This window comes from Bos taurus, chromosome 5, assembly GCF_002263795.3.
Source record: "Bos taurus isolate L1 Dominette 01449 registration number 42190680 breed Hereford chromosome 5, ARS-UCD2.0, whole genome shotgun sequence".
Classification (NCBI taxonomy): domain Eukaryota; kingdom Metazoa; phylum Chordata; class Mammalia; order Artiodactyla; family Bovidae; genus Bos; species Bos taurus.
Window position 1 is genome coordinate 9,818,550 of NC_037332.1, and position 19,492 is coordinate 9,838,041.

General features: G+C 38.8%; 1 protein-coding gene across 1 annotated transcript in view; it reads left to right on the forward strand.

The window, feature by feature from the left end:
• Window positions 1-19,492, forward strand: part of OTOGL (otogelin like) — a 174,246-nt gene that overhangs the window by 64,575 nt on the left and 90,179 nt on the right. Inside the window, exons 23-25 of the mRNA XM_059886820.1 lie at window positions 601-763; window positions 14,672-14,779; window positions 15,539-15,677. Of these exons, the coding sequence (XP_059742803.1) occupies window positions 601-763; window positions 14,672-14,779; window positions 15,539-15,677 (410 nt within the window). The remainder of the gene's footprint in view (window positions 1-600; window positions 764-14,671; window positions 14,780-15,538; window positions 15,678-19,492) is intronic.

The window sequence follows — 19,492 nt, forward strand, 5'->3', positions numbered from 1 at the left end:
GAATACTGGATAGAATACAAGGGGGTAGCCATGCCCCCTCCAGGGGATCTTGAGACCCAGGGACCCCAGGTTCGATCCCGGGCTCCCTGGGTCTCCTGCATTGCAGGCAGATCCTTTACCGTCTGAGCCACCAGGAAGGAGTTACATAAACGGTGACTCAGGGATGAAGCAAGACCTAAAAGTATCACATGTTTATTGTAAACACATAGCTTTGTAAAAGTTTAAACGTATGGTACTGTCAGTCTTCAAAAAATGATAATATATGTTTAGATTAATCACAATACCCTGTTTCTTGATTTCAGGAAGGTATATACTAGTTGTTTAGTTGTTTTCTTATGGAAGGCAGCTAAAGTTTTCAAACTCAAAATAGATTTTGGAAATTTAGGTAATTAAAGGAAATCTGGCTAGAGAATGGTTTAAGCTCATGAACCAAACATCACAGAGTAAAATCAGTTATTACTGGGGTCATCAGTAATTACTGGTAAAATATATTGTGTTCCGTAGTTAATTGAGTTTTAATGACAAACGCATGTAAATATGATTATGTGTATGGAGCAAATACAAAGTTAAACATATTTTGTCTGTGCCTTGTTCCTGAAGTTCACATCTGCCCTGAGGGAAAACAGTATTTCGACTGTAGGTTTCCTGACCCTCAATTACCAGCTGGTGGTATAAACTGTGAAACGACATGTGCAAATTTGGCTATGAACTTCACTTGCGCCCCATCGTCACCCTGCATAAGTGGCTGTGTTTGTGCTCCAGGGTAAGCACATTATTTTCCTTGATAATACAGAATGTTTAGGATTTGATAGAAAACACAAGAGCACTTAGAACATTCTTTATAGAAATAGCTAAAATTGTGTTCTGATTGGTGGTTAGCTCTGAACTGGTAACTAGATTACTGCTGTAGGTATTTGTCTGTGCTTATGGGACATATCACTTTCATGCATTGGAGAAGGCAATGGCACCCCACTCCAGTACCCTTGCCTGGAGAATCCCATGGACGGAGGAGCCTGGTGGGCTGCAGTCCATGGAGTCGCTAAAAGTCGGACACGACTAGGGACTTCACTTTCACTTTTCACTTTCATGCATTGGAGAAGGAAATGGCAACCCACTCCAGTGTTCTTGCCTGGAGAACCCAGGGACTGGGGAGCCTGGTGGGCTGCCATTTATGGGGTCACACAGAGTTGGACACGACTGAAGTGACTTAACAGCAGCAGCAGCAGCATGGGACATATTACATATGTGTGAGATGCATGCCACATAGAACACATGACTAAATAATGTCACAATATGTTGTGTACATGATATAATTAATGCAGTGAATTGAGGGGAGCACTCATTTCAGGAGGGACTTAGCATTTATCCCCGATCCAACTGTGATTTTGGGAAAATGACAGTGAGCCACTTTGCATTCAAAATACTCGAACTGCATTTCTTTTGTATATACTTTTTTTAAAATTAATTAATTAATTTATTTTAATTGGAGGCTAATTACTTTACAGTATTGTACTGGTTTTTGCCATACATTGACATGAATCAGTCACAGGTGTACATGTGTCCCCCATCCGGAACCCCCATCTCACCTCCCTCCCTATCCCATCCCTCTGGTTTGTCCCAGTGCACCGGGTTTGAGTGCCCTGTTTCATGCATCAAACTTGGACTGGTGATCTAGTTCATATATGATAATATACATGTTTCAATGCTATTCTCTTCTCTCAAATCATCCCACCCTTGCCTTTTATCACAGAGTCCAAAAGTCTGTTCTTTATATCTGTATCTCTTTTGCTGTCTCACATATAGGGTCATCATTACCATCTTTCTAAATTCCATATATATACATTAATATACTGTATTGGTGTTTTTCTTTATGACTTACTTCACTCTATATAATAGGCTCTGCTGCTGCTAAGTCACTTCAGTCGTGTCCGACTCTGTACAACCCCACAGACGGCAGCCCACCAGGCTCCCCCATCCCTGGGATTCTCCAGGCAAGAACACTGGAGTGGGTTACCATGTCCTCCAATGCATGAAAGTGAAAAGTGAAAGTGAAGTCACTCAGTCATGTCTGACTCTTAGGGACCCCATGGACTGCAGCTCACCAGGCTCCTCTGTCCATGGATTTTCCAGGCAAGAGTACTGGAGCAGGGTGCCATTGCCTTCTCCTATATAATAGGCTCTAGTTTCATCCAACTCATTAGAACTGATTCAAATGTGTTCTTTTTAATAGCTGAGTAATATTCCATAATGTATAGGTACCACAGCTTTCTTATCCATTCGTCTGCCAATGGACATCTAGGTTGTTTCCATGTCCTGGCTATTATAAACAGTGCTGCGATGAACATTGACATACACATGTCTCTTTCAGTTTTGATTTCCTCGGTGTGTGTGCCCAGCAGTGGTAGTGCTGGGTCATATGGCAGTTCTATTTCCAGTTTTTTTAAGGAATCTCCACACTGTTCTCCATAGTTTCTGTCCTAGTTTGCATTCCCACCAACAGTGTAAGAAGGTTCCCTTTTCTCCACACCCTCTCCAGCATTTATTGTTTGTAGACTTTTTGATAGCAGCCATTCTGACTGGTGTGAGATGGTACCTCATTGTGGTTTTGATTTGCATGTCTCTGATAATGAGTGATGTTGATCTTTTCATGGGTTTGTTAGCTGTATGTCTTCTTTGGAGAAATGTCTGTTTAGTTCTTTGGCCCATTTTTTGATTGGGTCATTTATTTTTCTGGTATTGAGCTGCATGAGCTGCTTGTATATTTTTGAGATTAATTCTATGTCAGTTGCTTCATTTGCTATTATTTTCTCCCATTTTGAAAGCTATCCTTTTCACCTTGCTTATAGTTTCCTTCATTGTGCAAAAACTTTTAAGTTTAATCAGGTCCCATTTGTTTATTTTTGCTTCTATTTCCATTACTCCGGGAGGTGGGTCATAGAGGATCCTGCTGTGATTTATGTCAGAGAATGTTTTACTTATGCTTTCCTATAGGAGTTTTGTAGTTTCTGGTCTTACATTTAGATCTTTAATCCATTTTGAGTTTATTTTTGTGTATGGTGTTAGAAAGTGTTCTAGTTTCATTATTTTACACGTGGTTGACCAGTTTCCCCAGCACCACTTCTTAAAGAGATTGTCTTTTCTCCATTGTGTATTCTTGCCTCCTTTGTCAAAGATGAGGTGTCCATAGGTGCATGGATTTATCTCTGGGCTTTCTGTTTTGTTCCATTGATCTATATTTCTGTCTTTGTGCCAGTACCATACTGTCTTGATGACTGTAGCTTCGTAATATAGTCTGAAGTCAGGCAGGTTGATTCCTCCAGTTTCATTCTTCTTTCTCAAGATTGCTTTGGCTATTCGGGGTTTTTTGTATGTCCACACAAATTGTGAAATTATTTGTTCTAGTTCTCTGAAAAATACCACGGGAAGCTTGATAGGGATTGCACTGAATCTATAGATTGCTTTGGGTGGTATACTCATTTTCACTATATTGCTTCTTCTGATCCATGAACATGTTATATTTCTCCATCTATTTGTGTCATCTTTGATTTCTTTCATCAGTGTTTTATGGTTTTCTATATATAGGTTTTTTGTTTCTTTAGGTAGATTTATTCCTAATATTTTATTCTTTTTGTCACAGTGGTGAATGGAATTGTTTCCTTAATTTCTCTTTCTGTTTTCTCATTGTTAGTGTATAGGAATGCAAAGGATTTCTGTGTATCAATTTTATATCCTGAATTTACTATATTCATTGATTAGGTCTAGTAATTTTCTGGTGGTGTCTTTAGGGTTTTCTGGCCACCTCATGCGAAGTGTTGACTCATTGGAAAAGACCCTGATGCTGGGAGGGATTGGGGGCAGGAGGAGAAGGGGACGACAGAGGATGAGATGGCTGGATGGCATCACCGCCTCGATGCACATGAGTCTGGGTGAACTCCGGGAGTTGGTGATGGACAGGGAGGGCTGGTGTGCTGCGATTCATGGGGTCGCAGAGTCGGACACGACTGAGCGACTGAACTGAACTGAACTGATATAGAGGATAATGTCATCTGCAAACAGTGAGAGTTTTACTTCTTCGTTTCCAATCTGGATTCCTTTTATTTCTTTTTTTTTCTCTGACTGCTGTGGCTAAAACTTCTAAAACTATGTTGAATAGTAGTAGTGAGAATGGGCACCCTTGTCTTGTTCCTGACTTTAGGGGAAATGCTTTCAATTTTTCACCATTGAGGATAATGTTTGCTGTTGGTTTGTCATATATGGCTTTTATTATGTTGAGGTCTGTTCCTTCTATTCCTGCTTTCTGGAGGGTTTTTATCACAAATGGATGTTGAATTTTATAAAAGGCTTTCACTGCATCTATTGAGATAATCACATTATTTTTATCTTTCAATTTGTTAATGTTGTGTATCACATTGATTGATTTGTGAATACTGAAGAATCCTTGCATCCCTGGAATAAAACCCACTTGGTCATGATGAGTCAGTTCTTTGCATTAGGTGGTCAAAGTACTGGAGTTTCAGCTTCAATGTCAGTCCTTCCAAGGAATATTAAGGACTGATTTCCTTTAGGATGGACTGGTTGGATCTCCTTGCAGTCCAAGGGACTCTCAAGAGTCTTCTCCAAAACCACAGTTCGAAAGCATCAATTCTTCAGTGCTCAGCTTTCTTTATAGTTGAACTCTCACATCCATACATGACTACTGGAAAAACCATAGCTTTGACTAGACCAACCTTTGTTGGCAAAGTAATGTCTCTGCTTTTTAATACGCTGTCTATGTTTGTCATAGCTTTTCTTCCAAAGAGCAAGCGTCTTTTAATTTCATGACTTCAGTCAGCATCTGCAGTGATTTTGGAGTCCCCAAAAAGAAAGTCTGTCACTGTTTCCATTGTTTCCCCATCTGTTTGCCATGAAGTGATGGGACCAGATGCCATGATCTTAGTTTTCTGAATGTTGAGTTTTAAGCCAACATTTACATATCCTCTTTCACTTTCATCAAGAGGCTCTTTAGTTCTTCTTCACTTTCTGCCATAAGGGTGGTGTCATCTGCATCTCTGAGGTTATTGATATTTCTCCCAGCAATCTTGATTCCAGCTTGTGCTTCATCCAGCCTGGCATTTCTCATGATATACTCTGCATGTAAGTTAAATAAGCAGGGTGACAATATACAGCTTTGATGTATTCCTTTTCCTATTTGGAACCAGTCTGTTGCTGAACATGTCCGGTTCTAACTGTTGCTTCCTGACCTGTATACAGGTTTCTCAAGAGGCAAGTCAAGTGGTCTGGTATTCCCATCTCTTGAAGAATTTTCCATAGTTTGTTGTGGTACACACAGTCAAAGGCTTTGGCATAGTCATTAAAGCAGAAGCAGATATTTTTCTGGAACTCTTTTGCTGTTTCGTTGATCCAGTGGATGTTGGCTATTTGATCTCTGGTTCCTCTGCCTTTTCTAAATCCAGCTTGAACATCTGGAAGTTCACGGTTCATGTACTGTTGAAGCCTGGCTTGGAGAATTTTGAGCATTACTTTACTAGCATGTGAGATGAGTGCAATTGTGTGGTAGTTTGAACATTCTTTGGCATTGCCTTTATTTGGGATTGGAATAAACCGACCTTTTCCAGTCCTGTGACCACTGCTGAGTTTTCCAAATTTGCTGACATATTGAGTGCAGCACTTTCACAGCATTGTCTTTTAGGATTTGAAATAGCTCAACTGGAATTCCATCACCTCCACTAGCTTTGTTCATAGTGATGCTTCCTAAGGTCCACTTGACTTCACATTTCAGGATGTCTTGCTGTAGGTTGGTGATCACACCATCATGATGATCTGGGTCATGAAGAACTTTTTGTATAGTTCTTCTGTGTATTCTGGACACCTCTTCTTAATCTCTTCTGCTTCTTTTAGGTCCATACCATTTCTGTCCTTTATTGTGCCCATCTTTGCATGAAATGTTCCCTTTGTATCTCTAATTTTCTTGAAGAGATCTCTAGTCTTTTCCATTCTATTGTTTTCCTCTATTTCTTTGCATTGATCACTGAGAAAGGCTTTCTTATCCCTCCTTGCTATTCGTTGGAACTCTGCATTCAAATGGGTATATCTTTCCCTTTCTCCTTTCCCTTTTACTTCTCTATTCACAGCTATTTGTAAGGACTTCTGAGGCAAACATTTTGCCTTTTTGTATTTCTTTTCCTTGGGATGACATCTAATCTTACCACACTGTTATCAGAAAAGATGCTTGAAATGATTTCAATTTTTTTGAATTTACCAAGGCTAGAGTTATGGCCCAGGATGTGATCTATCCTGGAGAATGCTCTGTGTGCACTTGAGAAAAAGGTGTAATTCATTGTTTTGGGGTGAAATGTCCTATAGATATCATTTAAGTCTAACTGGTCCATTGTATCATTTAAAGTTTGTGTTTCCTTGCTAATTTTCTGTTTGGATGATCTATCCATAGGTGTGACTGAGGTATTAAAGTCCCACACTATTATTGTGTTATTGTTAATTTCCCTTTCATACTTGTTAGCATTTGCCTTGCATATTACGGTGCTCCTATATTGGGTGCATATAGTTATATGTTCTTGGATTGATCCTTTGATCATTATATAGTGTCCTTCTTTGTCTCTTTTCACTGCCTTTACTTTGAAATAATTAAAATTCATTTTATCTGATGTGAGTATTGCTACTCCTGCTTTCTTTTGGTCTCCATTTGCATGAAATATCTTTTTCCAGCCCTTCACTTTCCGTCTGTATGTGTCTCTTGTTTTGAGGTGGGTCTCTTGTAGACAGCATATATTGAGGTCTTGTTTTGTATCCATTCAGCCAGTCTTTGTCTTTTGGTTGGGCAGTCAATCCATTTACATTTAAGGTAATTATTGATAAGTGTGATCCCATTGCCATTTACTTTGCTGTTTTGGGTTTGAGTTTATAAACCTTTTCTGTGTTTCATGTCTAGAGAAGATCCTTTAGCATTTGTTGAAGAGCTGATTTGGTGGTGCTAAATTCTCTCAGCTTTTGTTTGTCTGTAAAGCTTTTGATTTCTCCTTCATATTTGATTGAGATCCTTGCTGGGTATAGTAATCTGGGTTGTAGGTTTTTCTCTTTCATCACTTTAAGTATGTCCTGCCATTCCCTTCTGGCCTGAATAGTTTCCACTGAAAGATCAGCTGTTATCCTTATGGGAATCCCCTTGTGTGTTATTTGTTGCTTTTCCCTTGCTGCTTTTAATATTTGCTGTTTGTGTTTGATTTTCATTAATTTGATTAATATGTGTCTTGGGGTGTTTTGCCTTGGGTTTATCCTGTTTGGGACTCTCTGTGTTTCTTGGATTTGTGTGGCTATTTCCTTCCTCATTTTAGGGAAGTTTTCAAATATTATCTCCTCAAGTATTTTCTCATGGCCTTTCTTTTTGTCTTCTTCTTCTGGGACTCCTATGATTTGAATGTTGGGGCATTTAACATTGTCCCAGAGATCTCTGAGGTTGTCCTCATTTCTTTTAATTCTTTTTCCTCTCTGCTTCTTTTATTTCCACCATCCTATTTTCCACCTCACTTAGCCTATCTTCTGCCTCGGTTATTCTACTGTTGGTTCTCTCCAGAGTGCTTTTGATCTCAGTTATTGCATTATTCATTATTGATTAACTCTTTTTTTAATTTCTTCTAGGTCCTTGTTAAACATTTCTTGCATCTTCTCAATCCTTGTCTCCAGTCTATTTATCTGTAACTCCATTTTGTTTTCAAGATATTGGGTCATTCTTCCTATCATTATTCTGAATTCTTTTTCAGGTAGACTCCCTATCTCCTCCTCTTGTTTGGTTTGGGTGGGCACTTATCATGTTCCTTTACCTGCTGAATATTTCTCTGCCTTTTCATTTTGTTTAGATTGCTGTGTTTGGGATGGCCTTTCTGTAGGCTGAAAATTTGTGGTTCCTCTTTATTGCCAAGGTTTTTCCCTGTGGGTGGGGTTGGACTAGTGTCTTGTCAAGGTTTCCTGGTTAGGGAAGCTTGCATCGGTGTTCTGGTGGTTGGAGTTGGATCTCTTCTCTCTGGAGTGCAATGAAGTGTCTAGTAGAGAGTTTTGAGGTGTCTGTGGGTTTGGCATGACTTTGGGCAGCCTATACTTTAATGCTCAGGGCTGTATTGCTGTGTTGCTAGAGATTAGTGTGGTATGTCTTGCTCTGGAACTTGTTGGTTCTTGGGTGGAGCTTGGTTTCAGTGTAGGTATGGAGGCTTTTGGATGAGCTCTTGTCAGTTAATGTTCCTTGGAATCAGGAGTTTTCTGGTGTTCTCAGGTTTTGGACTTAAGCCTCCTGCCTCTGGCTTTCAGTCTTATTTTTACAGTAGCCTCAAGACTTCTCCATCCATACAGCACAGATGATAAAATATCTAGGTTAATGGTGAAAAGATTCTCCACAGTGAGGGACACCCAGAGAGGTTTACAGAATTACATGGAGAAGAGAAAAGGGAGGAGGGAGATAGAGGTGACCAGGAGGAGAAGAGGGGGAATCAAAAGGGGAGAGAGCAATCTAGCCAGTAATCAATTCCCTATGTGCTCTCCACAGTCTGGAACACCCAGAGAGGTTCATGGAGTTACATAGAGAAGAGAAGAGTGAGGAGGGAGATAGAGGTGACCAGGAGGAGAATCAGATCAGATCAGATCAGTCACTCAGTCATGTCCGACTCTTTGCGACCCCATGAATCGCAGCACGCCAGGCCTCACTGTCCATCACCAACTCCCGGAGTTCACCCGTGACCCCATGAATCGCAGCACGCCAGGCCTCTCTGTCCGTCACCAACTCCCGGAGTTCACCCAGAGTCATGTGCATCGAGTCAGTGATGCCATCCAGCCATCTCATCCTCTGTCATCCCCTTCTCCTCCTGCCCCTAATCCCTCCCAGCATCAGAGTCTTTTCCAATGAGTCAACTCTTCGCATGAGGTGGCCAAAGTACTGGAGTTTCAGCTTTAGCATCATTCCCTCCAAAGAAATCCCAGGGCTGATCTCCTTCAGAATGGACTGGTTGGAGGAGAATAGGGGGAGTCAAAAGGGAAGAGACCAATCTAACCAGTAATCAGTTCCCTAAGTGTTCTCCACGGCCCAGAATACTCAGAGAGATTCACAGATTTAAGTAGAGAAGATAAGGGAGAGGGAGGAGATAGAGGTGACTTGGGAGAAAGTCAAAAGGGGAGAGAGCAATCAAGCCAGTAATCACACCCCTAAGTGAAAATGGATACTGAAGATTAGATTCTTAAAGGTACAAAATTGATACCAAATACCACAAAGCAAAGATTTAAAATCTAGAGGTTAGACCCTCAAAAATATAATACTAAAAATACAAAACAAAGTCAATCACAAAAATTATAAATATATATATATGAAATTTGCTTTAAAAATAAGGCCTTTTTTTGAAAGGTAATAACAGGTTATAAAAATGAAAATTAAATGAGTAATAAAGAACTTAAAAATAAAAAAAAATTTACAAATAAAAAAATGACATTGAAACATGTAAAATATCATGTAAGAAACGAGTTGCCAGTCCAGGTTCGATGCACGATACTGGATGCTTGGGGCTGGTGCACTGGGACGACCCAGAGGGATGGTATGGGGAGGGAGGAGGGAGGAGGGTTCAGGTTGGGGAACACATGTATACCTGTGGCGGATTCATTTTGATATTTGGCAAAACTAATACAATTATGTAAAGTTTAAAAATAAAATAAAATAAAAAAAAATGATAATAGTAAATATATGTCTAGGAATTTCTCTGGAGCTGTTGTGGGCAGTGTGGGGTCAGTTCAGTTTCAGATAGTTCCTTTTTCCAGATTATACTTCTTCTCTAGGTTTATAAACCCTTTTTAATGCTTAGTCAATGTTAACTACAGGGCTTTAATCTGTTGCACCTGTGACTTCCAGAGCAGTTCCCTCTTCTTTGTTTATTTTGGCTTCCTCTGTTTACAAGTCTCTTCAGTGTCTAATTTCCGCCCTGACACAAGCAGGTGAAGGTGGTCACTTATTTAAGCTCACTTGTTCAGTTGTGTTGTGGGGAGGGAGGAACACTGCAAACAAATTTCACTTGCATGTATGGGGAGTGCTTGCAGTGTATGGACCATACTGGGTTTGCCCCAGCTCATGGAGCGTGTGCTCTCCGGGTCTATGTTGCTCAGGCTCCAGGTTGCTCTGCGGGGGTGCTGTCCAAAGCAGACCCAGCATTTCATGCACTTCCCAGGTCTAAGCCACTCAGGTTCAGGTTCTCGGGTACCCCACAAGGGCACAGACTTGGTTGGGTGTGCGTTTTGTGCCTTTCCCAGGTTTGAGCAGCTCAGGCGGCCAACTGCTTTGCGAGCACACTGTCCGAGGTGGTCTGTGCATCTTAATCACCTCCCTAGTCCTGGCTGCTCGGTTCCCCAGGTGCACTGCGAGAGCACTGTCTCAGCTGTGCCGTGTCTCCTCTGGGGAGCTGATGTCAGGCTTCGACCCTCCTGGCAGATGTCAACCGTCCAGGATCCCAGGAAGACTTGGTTAGCAATTGGGAGCCTGCTCACAGTTTGGTGGAGGATGCCATTTCTGAGGCTGAGATTGCCCCTTGCCTTCCGGCTCTGGCTGTTGCACGCCTGCCTCTCCACCTCTGGCAGAAGGCGTGGAGAGGAGAGGCCTGCACGCAGCCAGCTAACTCTCCTTTGGTATTCGCTCAATCCTTTGTTCTGTGAGCCGGCCAGGCTGCGTGTTAGTTTAGAGCCTTTGGCGGGAAAGTTCTCTTTCTCTGTCTGTCTCTGGCTATCCCACAGTTTGGGTTGCTATCTTACATTAGCTCCCTCAGGTTGTCCTCAGGGCATTGAGGCCCAGTCCTTACCCTAAGCACCAATGATGCAACCCGCGCCTCCCTGTCCAGTCCGCGCTCATGGGTGGCAGATGCGAGCGTCTGGGCTACTTCTCTGCCGGGAGTTGCGGTTAGGCACATATTCTCTGGATTTTGTGTTTTTTCCACACCACCTCTCCCCCTATTTATGTTGCCCTCTGAGATTCCATAACTCCTCACAGACCCAGGGTGAGAGGGTTTACCTGCTATTTGGAAACTTGTCCTCCTTCACGACTCCCTCCTCAGGATGGGTCTCTGTCCTTCTCTTTTGTCTCTCTTTTTGTCTTTTATATTTTGTCCTACCTCATTTTGAAGGGAACAGGCTGCCTTTCTGGGTGCCTGGTGTCCTCTGCCAGCGTTCAGAAGTTGTTTTGTGGAAGTTGCTTAGCATTCAAATGATCTTTTGATGAATTTGTGGGGGAGAAAGTGGTCTCCCCATCCTATTCCTCTGCCATTTTGGGACTGCCCCTCTTTTGTATATTCTGTTGGCTATTACTGTTGTTGATGTTAAGTTATATTATTAATACCAGTTTCCTTATCTAATGGATGTTACATAAAGTGGTGTGTTGAGGTTGTTTAGGGCAGTGGGCAACAGTGGGAGCTCTGGCTTCAGACACACTTGTTTCAGATCCCAGCCCTGTAGGTATTAGCTGAATGCTTTTTCTGCAAGTTCCTCTAAAGACCCAATTAAGCATTGTGAAATGTGGCATGTTTGTGTATTTGTGCACATGTGTGTATACTCAATAAATATGGGTGACTATTTTATGGCGGGCTTCTCTTGTGGCTCATCTGGTAAAGAATCCGCCTGTAATTTTGGAGACCTGGGTTTGATCCCTGGGTTGGGAAGATCCCCTGGAGAAGGGAGAGGCTACCCACTCCAGTATTCTGGCCTGGAGAATTCCATGGACTGTATAGTCCATGGGGTTGCAAAGAGTTGGACACGCCTGAGTGACTTTCACTTTCTTTCACTTTTATTTTATGGAAGCCTAATTTACTCTTACCTTTGTAAATTTCCTTTAGTAGCAGAAATCCCTAGTACTCATGGAAGGTAAATACAGAATCTGGTGGCTATTCATGTCCTCGCAGGCACACGTGGAATCTGGCCTCACTGGCCTTCCCTCTTCTGATGATGAATAGAAGCAGTGCACAGAGGGAGAGCCACCTAAAGCAAACAGGTCACCCATTCTTTCTCGATGAACATATTCACACAAAGTGATTTCTGAGCTCAATTCATATCAGCCAGGAGCAAAGAAGAGAGAGGTTTTGTGGTCTGTTTCCCAGGAGATTCACATTTGTCTAAATGGTCCCCACCTGAAATAGGTTGAAGAGACAAGTAACTTGGGACTGTACCAATCTCTTTATTAAAGAAAGGACACAGAAGGAGTGTGGAAGAACAAAACCTTGCATGGGAAAATAAAGGCAGGTAGAAATCAGACCATAGAGCAGACAAGCAAGGAAGGCATTTTAGTAAAAAGGACAAAGGAAATAAAACCTTTGTTTTATAGTAAACTAATTGAGCCCTACAACATTACTTGATTTATTTGACTTGATTATGACTCAGGGATGCATGGCTGATTAGATAAAACTACGTCCTAATTTTGTTTCATATGCTTGTGGTTGATGCTATTATTTTAGAAAATATCTATTTGCTGTCCTCTTTGACTTTTATTTCAATAATGATTAATTTATTGGTCAAATTTTATTATAAAAACTTAAAGTCATTTTCTTCCACCTTCTCTTGTTTTATTGAAATAAATAAAGTTTGAATTGATGAAGAGTCTTCTGCCTGTTTAGAAATAATTTTGTAACATAGAACTTTCTATTATAAAGTTGCTTATGGTACTATGATTTGGATTGACTTCCATGTGACTTGGGGGGCTTATTTTAGGATGATAAGCCTGGTATCACTTGTTTTTGTGGGGCTTCTTATAGTCCCAGCAGTTTTTCAAGTACAAATGAACGTTAGTTTGGAAATCACTGTGGGTTAAATAAATGTAAAGTAATATAGCAGAAAGAGACATACAAAACCGGGATAAAATGCTGACCCTCTTTCTTATTAGCTAAAGTACCTCAGGGTAAATCTTAACCACGTGGAGTCTCAACTTTGTTTTTTTTTTTTTTTTTTAAAAACAAATGTACTATCTACTTCATAGATGGTTGAGTATATGCAGCACACCAGTCATATGGTAGGTGCTCAGCAAATGTTTATTTTATGACTAACCCCACTTCCCAAACCTGCTTAAAGCAGACAACTCATAGTGATTTACAGCTCTCTTCTTCCTTCTTCCAGTTTTGATTATGTTATGTTATGTTTGATTATGTTATGTGTTATGAAAAACTCATCAGTCATCAGCATAACCATTTAAAACCACTACTTTGGCTGGTTGTATAAGAATTGTATTTATCACATTTAATGTAGTATAATCTACAAAAATACTGAATCACTATGCTGTACACCAGAAGCTAATATAATATTACAAATCAAAGGCTAACAGAGTTTTGCTAGGAGAACACACTGGCCATAGCAAACACCCTCTTCCAACAACACAAGAGGTGACTCTACACATGGACATCACCAGATGGCCATTAAATCAGCTATACTTCAATTAACAACTGAAGTGAATGATACTTTAGGAAATAAAAGAAATGAGAATTAAAAAAAAAAAATTTGGTGCAGTTCAGTGAGGCATCCCTTATCTAAACAATTCAACATCCAGTGTTTACAAACTACCTAATGTGTGGGAAATTTGTTAAGATATAGGGAAGACAGTACTAGAACACACACATGTAAGAAAACAATAGAATCTACCTTATGGAATTGTCATTAGGATTAGATGAGTCAATGATACATGTAAAGTGAGTGAAACAATGGCTGGGCCATGGTTAACACTCAAAAATACTAGTTTTTGTTATTGTTTTCTCTATAAGACATTTAATGAATTACTTGCAGTTCGTTGGATGAACCCTCCAATAAAGGTTTGTATAGATTGCTGCATATAGGGAGTGTGGTACATAAAAGAATGCACTAAAAAGATTGCACTAAACTGGATCTTCAGTGGTGAGAAAAAAATCTTTTAGTTTTCTAGGCAGAAGATGCTGTGCTCAGGGAAAGTGACTGAAAGTTTGGGAAGGTTAAGGGGAGAAATTATGGGCTTCAGGGCATTGTTGTCTAAAGAAAGCAAACCGAATGAGATGATGCATCATTCATATAGATAGTTTCACACCTTCACCTTTACGCAACTACTGAGGGTCTGCTCTGTGCTAGACATTGGAACACAACCATTAGCAGGATATTCATGGTCTTTTGGAGTGAAACTTAAAGTCAAGTGGACAACATACACATTAAATAAAGACTCACTTTACTGTGTTAGATGAACTGTGAGTGAGGAAGCAGAGAACTAGGGGAACATAGGTGATTATTTATATTTGAGAGCGGAGGCAAGAAGTCAGGATTCCTGACTTCTGTGTTAATATTTGAAGCAAATATTGAAGAAAGGTAGCCTTCCTTCCTCTTTAATTGTCTTTTCAGAATACCTCATGTTACCCAGAAATTTAGGCTCCTGTCTCTGTTTTATTGTACTAAGCGATAGCAAAAAGTTTAAAATATTGCATCCAGTCATTTGCCTGGCCTTTATTTCTGTGATATGAAAGATACTGTGTGGTAAAATGGGGGAGAAAGCCTGGATTTGACTCTTCCACAGGTTAGACAGAACATGCTTACAGCTGTTGTAACCAATGTAGATGATTTTGAATATGGCAAGATTGCTGATTTTTTTAAAAACTGAAATTGGTAGTTGATATTAAATAGCATTTGCTTCTTCACTCGAAAGGATGGCAGAGCACAAAGGAAAGTGTTACATTCCTGAAAGCTGTCCCTGTATTTGGAAAGATTGGGAGTACCTCTCAGGAGAAGTGATTGCTACACCATGCTATACCTGGTAATGAGATCCGTTTATTTCACAACTTCTCTAAGAAATTGTGCTAGTTTCACTCATGTTGTATTTACTTAATGTGACGAATTTCATAAGAAAGCAAACCAAATCTGAGTAAATACGATTTTAAAGGCCTTCAGGAATTAATGGGAAGCTACTACCTACAGGGGGATCATTATTTTTATGCCTATTTGTTTGACCAAGAAGCAAAAAATGAACTATGATAATTTGAAAATATAATAGGAAAAACATATCTCAAATTTATAAATAATAAATGTTCCAAAGAGAAGGTCATATTTGATGGAAAATTTTGTTTGAAAATAATCCAAAAGAATACCATAAGATAAAATTAAAATACAGTATCCTTGAAATGTGGATAAAAATTCAAGCTTGTGAATAAGTCCTGTCTGTGACTGAACAATAACAACAAAAGGTATTGAAATGGACTCAAGGAAAAGAGATAACATTGTAGTCTTTTGGCGACCGGCAGGTATATCTTTAGTTTTTCATTCCATCACCTGTTTTCAAGTGACCCAGGCACAATTTCTAGGCTTGTTTGTGATGTCTTAAGACAGAGTGGTAAATATATGCCTTATCTATCCCTGTAATAAAATGTTATCAGAAAGAATTGGCCATATTTATAAGCGCTATTGACACAGTGAATACCCTTGAATACAAACCTTCCAATACTTATGCTCCCTGAGAAATACTAATTAGAGCCGCATTTCCTAGAAAGGTAACAATGTTGATATTGTTTTCTAATAGTGTTTGTCGACGAGGAATGTTCAATTGCACATATTATCCATGCCCAGCAGTATGCACAATATATGGGGACCGGCATTATCATTCTTTTGATGGACTGGAATATGATTATATCAGTGATTGCCAGGTATTTTTGATAAAGGTATGTCACAGTTGTTACTGCTGTTTGGTCGCTAAGTCATGTCCTACTGTTTGCCACCCCATAGACCATAGCCTTCCAGGCTCCTCTATCCATGGGATTTCCCATGCAAGAATACTGGAGTAGGTTGCCATTTCCTTCTCCGGGGTATCTTCCTGACCCGGGGATCAAGCCGAGGTTTCCTGCATTGCAGGCAGTTGCTTTTACTGCTGAGCCACCTGGGAAGCCAATGTCACAATTGCTTGCTTTAGTTACAGTTATGTAGAGCGTGTAAAAAAACAAGTATGGTAGACCCATGACATAGCACATCTACATATCATTAGTAAAACTTCTAAAAGCTACAGCAATTTTAAATTAATTTCCTTAACTAATTGTTAAGTTTTATTATTTGTAAGTGATGAGCTAATTTCATAACCTTTCTGTGCCTCTGACTTCTCATTTGTAAAATGAGGATAATAATTGTCCCTATCTCCCAGGGGTAGTTCTCAGGGTTGAATGAAATAAATATATGTAAAGCTTGCATATAGTACTTACTATTTAGTAACTTCTCAGTAAATATCAACCATTTTTATTTTTCTTGGTTTAATTTGGTGAATGTAAATATAGCACATTAAATCATGTATTGGACCATGTATTTGTTTATAGTTGTAGCAATTAAAATGACATTATTCTCATTTCTAGACATGCTATTTTGTTGATATGCTTTGGTTAAACCCTGGGCTTTGTATATCTGATAGAATCCTTAAAAGTTTTAGGAAGAAGTTGCCCAAGAATAAGCAAAATAACATCTTTTCATCCAGCAAGGTAACCTGTGATTTTCTTGAATGTGTGTTTTCTTCTGGGTAAGGCTTTTATGTTTTTAGCATATGTCAGGAAAGTAGGCACATTCCCATTTTGTATTAGTTATTTTAAATAAAAAACAAACAGTAAATCATAGCCTTCCAGACTTCAGCAAATCTCCTGCTATGTTTCAAGGGAAACCACTGAGTTTCCCTTTCAGTACTATTTTTAGCCTCCTTTATGAACAGTTTTAAGTTTCTTAAAGAATAAATCCCTTGGAATGAATTTGGTAGTTAGAAAATTATAGAAGATGACAAGTTGCCTGTAGGGTGTGTGTGCGTGCGTGTGTGGTTTTATCTTGGAGCACAGGAAAGGCACAGAGAATACATATCCATTCTATGAGTATTTGTCCTCTTCAAACAAGTATTTTGCAAATAATTTTACATGAAGATTTTCTTACGTCTTGAAGTTTAGGTTGTCAATTGAGAAGCCTGGAAAAGTAAAAAGCAATTTAGAGATTTGAATGCGTAAACTGATACTTTTTTTTTCCCCCTCATAATGTTTCAGACTGATTTTATACCAAATCCTTGCTTCCCTTGATATTTAGGTGTTCTGATGTTCCTTAAGAACCCTCTTCTTTTGCATTTCTGGCTGTTACGCTCTTGTAGTCCTTCACTATCTCTTCTGGTTCCTTCTTTGTCTCTTTGTTGCCTTTTCTTTTTGCATAAGTCCTAGACCATAGATGACGGAGTTGGCCCCTTCAGGGCAAGGACCAAACCCTAGTCACCATTGTTTTAGTAGCTCTGGGCACCATGCTGGGAACACTTGTCCACTGAATGTTTACTAAACTGGATGTCTGTGCTTGGGTCTCTCTCCTTTTCTCCTAATGCTTAAGTTCATCCACCTCTTTAATCTTAACCTCACCTACAAGCTGATGAGTTCCAAATTGACATGGACAGCTTTGACCTTCAACTTCTAGGCTGTCTTCTGACTCAAGTTCATCCCTATCATAATACATATTTTTCGTTCTGTTAACCTTTCTAAGACTCACATTGCTATCATGTCATTGCTTTTTAAGAACTGCTGCTGACTCCCATTTACTGGCTTCCATAAAATTGAACTTCTCAGGAAAATCCTTCAAGGGTTTTTCTCAGGGTATTTTTCTGTACCTGATTGGCTCTACTCCCTCAAAGTGACTTTTCTAGTTCATATTTATCTGTTCTGTTCTTACTCATCCTACAATATTTGATAGTCCTCATGTCAAAAGTAAGCAATCCATTACATTCTGATTATTTTATATGCTCAGTTAGGTCATGTATCATTTTATGTCAGGGTTCAGTGTTACACTTCTTTTGGGTTCCTCACTAGGGCTAGCACAATTATGGTTGTATTATAAGAGCTAAAAAAATTACTTGCTCTGTTTTTAACCATTTTTTAAGAGGGTAGAATTCAAAAAGTTACACTTAATTAGTAATCTTATATTTGTTATACATGCATACACATGCCTTCAACATGAAGTATATAGAGCAGTGTTCTTAAACTTTATTATGTATGCATATAACTTGGAAATCTTGGTAAAATCTAGGTTCTGATTTTATGTGTTTGGAGCAGTATCTTGGAGTCTGCAATTTTAAATAAACTACTCTGATGTTTCATGTCCATTGTCCACTCTTTGAATAGGAAGAATGTAAATCATTTCCTTCTTTAAAACACCAATTGTAACTATTTTTGAAATTCTCCTCTTCTTCTGAATAGTAAACTTTGTCATATCCAGAAAAAACAAAGTATCATGGACAATACTGTATCAAATATGACCATCAATCATTGACAATACTGTATCAAACACTGAATATATCATTAAGGTTAATTAATGATGCTTTTTGTGGTTTCATTTTAAGTAGCAAAGCAAAAATTCTGCCAAATTTGTTTTCACTTTGTGTATGGAAAAATTATTTAGAAGTATTTACTAAAAGCATTTTAAACCTTGTCCATGTATTACCATCTTTGTAAACATTTTCCAATGTGTGGTCTTTGCCCATATATTATCATTTCATTCTTTAGTACGCAATTTTCAGGGCCTATTAAATGTAAACTGTGTTAGCAAAGACGTTCCTTCTCTATATATTAGGGTAGATTTCTCCAAGAAAATTCTGAAGTTTTGAAAACAGGGATCATACTCTATATTTCTTTTTTCCTTCCCCTCCATCATTTTGCAAAATGCTGGGCATTTAGCAAACCCTTAATAACTACTTATTTGATCTGCCTGGCTCTTCCTTAACTCATCTGTCTTTGCAGTAGAGAAATCATAGTATTTTCCATTGTATTTTCAAATAATGATATTTCTTAATTGAAGTATAATTAATTCACAATATTATGTTAGTTTCAAGTACACAGAAAAGTGACTGTGCAGAAAGTAGAATATTTGTCTCAATTCTGATTCCTGACAAAATGAAATTATCTTCTTATGTCTGATGCTGAATGATGATAACAGTCATTTTTATTGGTACTGAATATAAGAGTGCCATTTTATTTGGCAGGCGAGAGCCATTAAAGTTTGGTTTTCAGGTTTGTAAACCCCATTTCCTCTCATCACTTTAATTTGCTGCTATATTCTTCTGTAAAAATACATACATCATATTCAGTCCCAAGTTTTAATGAGATATGCCTCCCTGTAAGTGAGAAGACATGTCGCAGGAAGTATCAGTCCAACATTTGGATAAAATGTTAAATATCTGGGTTAAGATCTATCATTAGGGTTCATGTAGCAAAAATTAGGTATAAAGAGTATGAAAAATCTAAAGTTGTAAGTTTTAGAATTGTATATATTTTTTTTCCTCTGCCAAGCAGAATTATGCTTTTTTATTTAATAATGTTCTTTAAAAAAATAAAATGTGCTTACAAAAAATAATCTTTGAAAATTAAGAAAAGAAAACTTATGTTAGTAATTAATTAGAATTATACTAGTGAATTATTGATTGTATTATAATGAGCATATTTATTGAAATTAATAAACCAGAACCAGGACCCCAGAATGGATG